General features: G+C 53.3%; 1 protein-coding gene across 5 annotated transcripts in view; it reads left to right on the top strand.

The window, feature by feature from the left end:
- The first annotated feature begins 414 nt into the window (after positions 1–414).
- Jade1 (jade family PHD finger 1) overlaps positions 415–9,508 on the top strand; it is a 54,207-nt gene continuing 45,113 nt past the window's right edge. The window contains exon 1 of one of the 5 annotated variants that reach the window (XM_041659010.1): positions 415–563. Coding sequence is in view for 1 of the 5 variants with exons in the window: in XM_041659008.1 (XP_041514942.1) it covers positions 2,411–2,429 (19 nt within the window). In the remaining 4 variants the exon portion in view is untranslated. Of the gene's footprint in view, positions 564–610; positions 914–1,962; positions 2,036–2,304; positions 2,430–9,508 lie in introns of those variants that run through there. The other 4 variants (XM_041659009.1, XM_041659011.1, XM_041659013.1 and 1 more) reach the window with 4 other exon arrangements.

Raw genomic sequence — 9,508 nt, 5'->3', positions numbered from 1 at the left:
CTACAAAAACAACTATTTTGTTATTCAGCCTAAAAATAAAACATTTCACCTAAACTATATGCTTTAATAGCCACGCTTGTAATCGACCTGATTTAAAACTAATTTGCAAGAAATGCATTTCTGCATGTCGCTCGGAGTTGGAACTGGGACAGCAGTTTGGAGGGGGTGATTTAAAAACCCTCTCCTTGCCAGGAGCTACCTGGAGGGCCGGGGGGCTCCCGAGGTGGGTGCAGGGGGCGAGCCCTGCTGGCTGCAGTCAGGACCCCAAGAGTTAACGGGAGCGAGCCCCCGCTAGCGGCTCCCCGCCCCACCGTCCCCACCCTCTCCTTTTGGCTGGGGATTAAAGTGCTCCCCCCTGTGGCAGCAGTGACCCAGAAATGAGTCTGCGTCCCCGCGCTTCCTCCGCCGCCAGCCGCACGCCCGACCGGGAGGGCCTGGGCGCGCCGGGCCGGCCGAGCGCGCGGGCGACAGCAGGGGCCCGCCCGGCTCCCCGCGCGGCCTCGGTGGCCCGGACCCATGCGGCACGGCGCGCAGCCCGCGGAGGCCCAGCCCGTGCGCAGCAGGTACGCGGGGGCGGAGGCGCGGGGGCGCGCGGGTCGGGGTGCGCGTCTCAGGCCGCGGCCGCGGCGGCTGCAGGACGAGCCGAGAGGCTCAGCCATATTTGATGGTTTTGTTGCTTTGCTCGGGAGTTCTCGGGAGTAATGTAATGCCGAAGGTCGCTGCCTAGTGGAAATAATATAGTACGTCATTAATATGGCGCCAAAAGATTGGGCTGTGGATCTGTAGCGCGGAGGGAGGAGGCGGCCGCCCGCGCCGCGGCACTATCCCACCAGCAACTTGGGCATCTCCGGGCGGGGGCCGGCGACGAGGCCAGGATGGCCGCGGAGCCCGAGAATTGATCGGTGTCGGATCAGTAAGTTCTATTTTATTATTAATTGTTATTTATAGTCGGAGGAGGGAGAAAGCTTAGAGCGTTTCCTTTTACATGTGCGAAGAACATGAGGTTTTTCAGGTGATTCATCAAACGTTTTCAGCAGCAGAAACCCAGTTTAGTTTATACATTTGAAAAAAAAAAAGCCAAAGTGCCCTTAGGCTGTATGAAAGTGGAAAGCGTAGTAGCAACTTGGTAGACAAGATGGTTATGGCAGAGCGCAGGTTCGCGTACATATATGATTCGAGAGTGTGACAGTGTTGTGTGTGTGTGTGTATGTGTATGTGTGTGGGGGGGAGGTATGAGGGTATGTTTTTACAAACATAGGTGTGAGGGATTACAGCTGCGTGAAGTGGCCGCAGCCCTGGTTCTTGTCACCGCGTCACCGCATGTCCAAAATATTCATTGCATCAATTCAAGGGCAGTGAGAAGGGGGCGAAGGGAAAGCTTGGCAATTAGATTTTTCCAGAATGGGTTTCCAATGATGAGACCTTTTACTTCCAGCGAGACTGCTTATAAAGTGTAAAAAGACTTCATCGGTGAAATTGGGGAGGACTTCATCGGTGAAGCAAAGTACCTTTTAATCATGAACTTAAAACGGATTGCAGATTGCAACCTTTGGCACCATCTGCAAATTGTGGGGGTGGGGTCTCTGGGTCTCCTCGCTGCCTTACGTGCACACGCACATGCGGTGTGCACCCCGGGACTGCAAGTTGCAAAATCTTCCCGGTGCACGTGTCTGGTGCCTGTGAGTGTGTTTGCGAGTTGGGTGCTGTTGTTCGGTAGCCAGTAGGCTTTCCGGGTCGGCTCGGCGTGGGTTTGCAAATGCGGGAGAGGGATGGAATGTGGAATGTTGACCGGAGAACCGAATCCTTTCGGAACGGTCCCTTTTGGTGGAGAAATTCGATACCTTCCACCTCCTACCCGCCCCCCCCCCCCCCCGCGCCGCCCGCCTTCGGGCAGGAGGCGGGGCCGAGGACGCCGCTGCTGCTCAAAGTGGCGGAGCGCGGCGGCGGGAGGCAGGTGCACGGCACCGCCGGTGGGGGTGCCTCAACTTCCGCGGGCGTTTAAATAGCAGCCGGGCTCCCCTCCCACCGGTAATAGGTGACCTGGCGGCCGCGGGCGGCGGGGGTAGGGACCGGGGACGCCGGGGCACGAGCCTACGCGGCACGTGGGCAGGTGCTGGTTGGCCCCGGGGCCAACTTTTGCAGCCCGCCCTCCTGCACGGGCAAGAGGCGGCGGGCGTAGAGACGGGGCCGGGCGGCGGCCCCAAGGCGGCTTCCTGCCGCGGCCCGAGCGTCGCCTAACGGTCCCAGGCGCTCCGGGTCCACGCGGGGGGGTGGCCCGGCCCCGTCCCCACGCCGGATCCCCGCACAAAGCCCGCGGCGCAGGGTGGCCGCCGCCCGACGCCGTTCCTGTTCCCGCGCCGCGGCGGCCGCAGGCGTTTGTTTGTTGCTTGCGCGCCACCCTGCGCGCCGGATGGCTTCCTGTGACAGAGGTGATCCACAGTTTCCAGAACTGTCTGGGGGCGGGAGCGCCAGCCGAGCCCGCCGCGTTGCTCCGCCGCTGCTCTGCTGCTCCCGGGGCCCGCGGGGAGGCCGGGAAGGGACGGCGTAGCCGTTTGCAGCGGCGCAAGTGGCGTGCGGACGCGAGGGAGCGTTTGATTTGCAACTGGGGCCGAGCGGATTGGTGCAGCTGGCGGCGGCGGGCGGGAGCGGCGGCGGGGGGTGGCCACTTTCAAACGCCGAGGGCGGCGGCGCGGGCGCCGGGCCGGCTGCGCCGCGGGGAGGCGGTGTCATCCCCGCACCGGGGCCGGAGTTACTTTCCCCTCCTCCCGCGCTGTTGTTCCTGTCACCTCGGGAGGAGCGGGAGCGCGAGGGGGCGGCGCCGCGCGATGCCGGGCCCTGCGCCGGGCGAGCGGGAGGGCGGCCGGGATGCCCGCGGTCCACCGCCCTATCCCGGGTCTCCAGCCGGCTTTCCCACCATACCTAGGCCTTCCCCAGCCCGGGTGCGGGGCCTGTACCCCTTGTTTCCGAGGCCCCCTTTTCTCCCTTCCCCCATACCCCCCACTTTCCAATCCCTAGAGCTTCCCTCTGCGGGCCTCCCCACTTCCGACCCCCCAGTACTGGGTTCGGGGCCTCGCGTTCCAATCTCTTTCCCTGGCCTGGGGTCCCCCCAATATTCGAGACCCTTGGTCTGACCGCCTCGGTGGCCCGCGGCTTCCCGGGCTCCGCATCCCTGCTCCCCGCTCGGGCTTCACACCCGGGCTCCCCCTTCTGGGCGCGCGGGGGCGGCCGCACTCCCGGCGCTGGTGAATTGCTGTGAGCAAACACAACAAAAAAGCGGGCGATTTAAATGTGCTTTCGAAACCAGTGAGAGCTCGTCGTCTCTGGGAGACCCGTTTAAAAGCAGCTTTAGGTGACTTTCTAAAAACGTGGTGACGAAAGTCTTCCGCCCTTGTGTTGACCCGGGCCTGGAGGGGATTTAAAATTTCTTTCTGTGAAATGTTAGTTTTGACTAGGCCACGGAGCTCCGCTTTTAGGGAAGTGGAAGGGGTCCCCATTCCCGGGAAAGTTTGTGGGGTTCGTTTCCTAAGGGCTTCCCGAGGTTGAAATGTTTTTCCGTTTGTGCGGTGGAGAGCACCTTTCTCGCTGCTTGTTGCTTAAGGCTAGTGCTTTTCAAAGCTAATGAACTAGTTTCAAGACACAGGGAATAATTTTCCTGAAAGCCTGTGTAAGCAATGATTCATCGGTGGTTAGACCACACTAGTTAGGATGGCATGGTATCTACCTGGAGAAGGGAAGGAAGGGTTCATTGAACTTAAGACCCTTCACGCTCAGGATTGCTGCTCAGAGTCACCACATCTTCTGGGAGGTGACTTAACTCTGCAACTCACAATTTTCAGTCTTTTTACCCCAAAGGTGTTAGTCCTGTTCGCTATAACCTTTTTACACATTTAAAAATCCTGATTACATTATATTGTATGGTTGTCCGAGGGTGCAGTCACAGAAGAAAAATGTGGATGAAAGAAGGATGTACTGCGTCTAGAGGCACCTAGGGTTTGTACTCACTTTAGAGTCAGACCTATCCTAAATGTCTTAAGTGGCCTCTTCAGAATGATCAACCACATGTGAGTTTTAGCTTGGTCGCGGGCATGTGAATGTAGCTCTGCCCGCCGAGATTCTGCCCCCCGGAGTGTGGCATTGTTGTCAAGTACTGAAGTTAAAAAGACCATTTTTAGAATGTTTGGTGGTATGCCCTTTTGTGAAGTTTGCATATTTTTGTAAATGTGTTTGACTTGGAGTTCCTTCTTCGAGAACAGATATAGCTTCCAGCTAATGTACCAGTTTCCTATGCGCATACTGGCGGAGTGAGTGGTCTTTCCCAGAATGTGAGTAGAACTTGAATTTCCTTCTGCTTTAGAGCCCTGAGCTGCTTCCTAGCACAGGGATTTTAGCTGGGTTGGGGACTCCAGCTAAGCTGTAGGGCTGCTCCGTAGACTATGTGAACTCCCAGGTTCAGTCCCCAGCACAGCAACAGGAGGGAAGGAAGCCGCCTTTCTCCTTCCTCACTTGAAGCTTTGTAGCCTATGAAAACTTTTACTCTAGTACCGGGGTTGCAAGAGTAAGTAGACCGGGAAAGTCATCCCAAGTGGCAGTGGACAAGGAGGGAGTTTAAGGGATTGCCAATTTGAAGCAAAGCTTGTCCAGCCCAAATGATGCTACGCACTGAACATGGAGATGCTTCACGTGCCCCACAGGTGGTAGAGAGAGAGCTTTCGGGTCAAGAAGTTACTGGGTGGTGGTGTTAATACTGAGGAATAGGACACATGGCTGTCACCCAAGAGTCACCACCGGTGTATGTGTGTGTGTGTGTGTGTGCGTGTGCGCGCGCATGTGTGTGCGCGAGCGTGTGTGAGCGTGAGCGAGCGAGCCAGTGCAAGGTCTCCATGCGTGCCTGCAAAGGCGCTTTCCCTATCTGCTAGCTTGGTAAACTGCTTCAGCGGTTATCAAGGCATATTTACCCTTTGATTCTGCCGTATCGCAAGTCCAGCTCTTTTGAATCCACTGGGCCTTGAAGGACCATTCATTGCGTCCGGACCTAACATTTTGACAGAATGCCTAATACTGAGCAAGGCGAACCTTGGGCCGTGAAGTTAACTGAGTTAAAATTGTCAACTCAGACGTCTTTCTTGTAATTTGGGAATTTTAGATTTGGAAATCATGTGTTTGAAAAGTACTTTGAAAGAAGTGTGGTCGTCTGGTGTATATATGTTCAGATGGTCCAGGAAAAGGATTGTCGTAAGTTTCAGCTGTGAGGAGGCTGGAGTAGCCAGTGTGAAAATCTTGCATGGAGTTGTTGGGAGTGAGGAGGAAGATGACCGTCTAAGCTCTCCTCCCAGCCTCGCCCGCCCTTGTGCATGCTTCCTTGTGGTTTAGTATTAAGGGCACCTGCTACGTCATTACAGTCAGTGGTTTGTCAGACATGGCACTATAAGTCAGTTTCCCCACAGGTTTTATAGATCGGATCGCCTCTGAAGGTTGTTGGGAAGTGGCAGGTAGCATTTGAATGAGAGGTTTGGCTTCATGGAACACTGACCATCTTAAAGACCTTCCCTCTTTTGGGGTGAACCTTCGGAAATGGGCACTAGGTGCAGTATTCTTCCTTAATCCCCCCCCCCCCCCCCCCCCACGGCACTGGAGCCTGCTTGACGGCCCTTCACTTTTTCATAAAATACGTTAACCTCGTAACGATGTGCATTAGCAAAGTAGTTTAAGTGTAAGTCTTTGTTTCTCTGGAAGTTTTGTGTATAATTCTCTCCATTCCGGTCATGCACCCAGAAGTCTAGGGCTGGGAGAGCAACTCAATAGGACAGTGCTTCTCTTGCCGTGGCGTGACTCCAGGCTCTGCAAAGAAGTCTGAGGTTTGTATGACTGCTGTGTTTGACAGCTGCCATTTGGTCATCTCATTTCTTGTTCCCCTGTGCTGGGCATCGGACCCAAGGCCTTTGGAATGCTAGCCAAGTACTCTACACGGAAACCTTCCCAGCCCCTGGTACCTTTATGTTTGTAGACTGTATCTTGGAAGCCTCTTGTCATTTCTCAGGCATTTTTCTGCACAAAGTTAGGTCTGTGAAGAAGATGTTTGATTTTTTTTTGGGGGGGGTGGCGTCATAAATTGGTGTCACAGTTTGGGAGTTACTTTGCCTTCTAAATTCAGGCTTTGCTTGGCCCTAGAGGCCCTTTGACCTGGCACCTGAATGTGACCCTCAAGTTCAGCAGAGTCCGTGTTAGACACTTAACACAAGACCTTGAGTGATTACTGGGGAAGTTTTACCCACTTGAGCAGCAGAAACGAAAATGCTAGACTTGGAGCCGGCAGCCTGGTCCTCAGGGAGGGGCTGGATTTTCATCTTTTGCTCCTGTCTTGGCACTAGACCCGCGGTAGGTACCGTGCGGGCAGCAGATGTTCGGAGACCAGGCTTGGTTTTTCTTGGGTGTTGGGGAAGAGCCCCTGGGCATCTTGTCTAAGCAGGTGTTCTGCCTCTGTGCTAAAACTACAGCCCCAAAACACCAACCACACTTCCTGTTTCTCTTATTTGCCTTTTTGCTCTAGGCTCTTCAGGTAGTAGTGGAGTGCTTGAGACTGCTGAGGTGGAATTATTCTTAGATTACTTTTCAGTGTGGGTGCTGGGCAGGAACTCGGTTTCACACATGCATTCTAAACACTCGTCCCATCACTGAGCCGTACTCTACCCTGCCCTTTAAGTTTCTTTTAAAACTTTAGGTTCTTTTGGGCTATTTGCTGAGGAAATTAAAGCCATAGTTTGCTCTTGTTGAATGCACTCAGTTGGAGTAAACGAAACGATACTATACATCGGATGTTTCCTGTGCTCGTGGTTCCCGTAACCGAGACAGTTTCTGCAGTTATTCAGAGTGAAGGTTTCGGGCAGTGCATCAAGTTGAGAAATACATTGTGTAGCTTTTATCTTCTCCCTTCTCCAGGGTAAAAGAGCAAGAAACGGAGCCAGCTCAGCGGCTTCTTGAGGCTGAAGTGCCTGGTTTGCATCTGTTCAGCACATCATAGTACGCTCAGTCAGAGTTTAAATTTTCTCAAGTGACACAAGGCTCTCTTTCCAAGCTTGGGCTAGAGGGGTTAACGGCTGTAACTTGTAACCCCCAGAGTCCCCTGAAAGGGTCGGGAGAACAGACTTGTATGTTCTTTTAGGAACTCAAGATTCCTGTAAGCCATTGAATTCTGGTGACTTTGTAGGCTTCTCTCTCCTGTCCTTCTGTGGTTGAATTGCTGTCTGAGTGCTTGCTTTTCTGTTCTTAGCTGGAAAATCAGAGAAGCAGTTTGTTTTGGAGATTTTTCCTTACAGAGGGTCCACTGGTTCCAAGCAGGCCTGCAGGGTTTGCCTTTGAGGGAGATGCATGCCCCCTGGTTTATTCTGTTTAGGTCCAGGGCTTCTGAGGGGCTGAGCATGTTGGATCCTTCATTCAATCTGTAAGCTCCCTGCCCAGGATCTGGTAATTGATTCTTCTAACACCCCATGTTTATAGACACCACGCTGCCAGCCTGCTGCTTGATAGGGCCAGCGGGTCACGTGACAGCTACCGAGCAGCTCTGTGAGAACAGCACCTGGACAGCAATTTGAATCTTGTATCGTTTCTCCTTCAGTGTTCAGCTGCCTGGAAACCATCCCTAATCCAAGCTCTACAACAGGCTGTTGACCTTTGCCTTACACTAAAACAGGTTCCCTGCCACCTCACACTCACAAAACCCTGAGTTTGGTTCCCAGCATCACATAAAGGGCTTGATAGTATTATGCCTATAATCTCAACACTCAGAGGAGGAGGTGGAGGCAGGGGCATTAGATAGTCAAGGTCATCTGAGGCTAGGGAGTTGGAGAGCATTCTGAGGTGCATGGCACTGCCTCAAAAAAAGAACTTTGATAAATATAGAGGGAGTTGATTAGTCTGAGGGTGGTCCTTTCTTCCTTTATCTGTCACCTGTCAATCAGTCCCCTATTTACCCTTAATTGACTTCATTGTGTCATTTCAGCCCGGAGTAAAAGTCCATTCCGTAACATGGCATCAGTGTACTCAAAAGAGTGCTAGTTTTAGGCTCCTGTGTCCCTCTGGAGGGATGCTGTGTGCCTACATAGTCACCTGCGAGGATAAGGGGTCCCAAGTGAGCAGCGAGCATCTGATTAGATTCCTCTGGAGAGGGAGGTGGTGCCTGCTGTTCTGGGGGCCAGTTTCCTGTGGTGGCTAGGGCTGTGGAGCTCCTGATGTACTCTTCCAGCTCTGCCTTTGTGTGCTCCCCTAGGTGGAAAGACAGTCACCTTACCTTAGCCTGCCAGGAGCCATGCTTCATTTGACAGATTGCTCTTTGGATTCCTCGCTACTTGTCTGCTCCCTGAAAACGCAGTGTGGTTTCAGTCTTCTAGGGAGGCCGTTGTTAGCCAGCTGTCCTCCAGGAATCTGGGAAGCCCAGGGTCCAGGGCCCAGGAGGAGGTGTACCCACCAGCCCAGCAAGGGGGCTTTTGTTCGGCTTGTGCCTTTGCCCTCGTCCTGTGAGTTCTCTCTCTGCTGCGGGCTCTCTCCATGATTCTGTGTGCTCTCTTTCAAATTGGGAGAGTGCACCCCATTTTTAATCTCTGGAGTTCAAGTCAGCTCTGCAATTACGGGTTTATGGTTTCTTTTGGGAGCTTCCCTGTAGCTGTGTAGCTGCGAGAGAGAGGCCTTCTGCTTGAGCCTCATGCTTTGCAGACCTTCTGCGAGGTTTTCCGACCATCTGATGTTTCTGTAGCCCATCACAGCGCGGCGTGCAATTGTGCTGAAATGTTTGTTCTCACGTGGAACTTGCGGTGTGAAGTGTGTGTTTGCTAAATGTGTTGTCTGTGTCTTGGGACACACACTGCGAGTTTTTCTTGCTCCCTTTAGGACAGTGCTGTCAAGGCTTTCGGTGCCTTAACATCCTTAGTGGTAACTGATCGCATTTGACAGTCGGCTCTAATCAAGGACCAAAGATCTTCAAAGCAGCTGTGTGTCAATCTGCGTGGCGTAATTGACAGTAGCTGTTCGAGCTTGGTTTCTGCAGAGGCTGCTTTGTGTAACCCCAGCAAGAACATCTGTTGGAGCATTTTAAAATCTTGAAATTACCCCATAGATACTGTATCTCTTGCCTTATCCCATCAAGGGTGCAGGCACGGGTTTGGAATCCTTCCCCACCCTTGGCTCCTTCATCCTTTGCCTAAAACGTCATTCTTTGATGATCTAGTGTGACCTGTGTGTTAGAACCTGGTTCACAGACCTAGGCAGAATGGAGCGCTAACTTGAATGCTATGAAAAATAATTTTTTCTTCTGTGCTTTTCCTCCAGGACTTTTTTGAGAGAAGCCCATAGTGCCCAATCTGAGGAAGGGTGTGTGTATGCTTTCTGTCTAGAATACGACTGGCCACCACTCCCACCCCCTTCTCAGAACCACTGTGACCCTTTCCCAATCTTCTGAAGTTGTCTTTGAGTATAAGGAATTGTATGTATCTCTTGCCCTTCTCCCTTATGCATAAGC

Source organism: Microtus oregoni, unplaced genomic scaffold, assembly GCF_018167655.1.
Source record: "Microtus oregoni isolate MIOR12 unplaced genomic scaffold, Mior012 000010F_ref0000083, whole genome shotgun sequence".
In the NCBI taxonomy this organism is placed as follows: Eukaryota; Metazoa; Chordata; class Mammalia; order Rodentia; family Cricetidae; genus Microtus; species Microtus oregoni.
The sequence above is the reverse complement of the archived record's forward strand: the minus strand, read 5'-3'. Positions and strand labels throughout refer to the sequence as shown.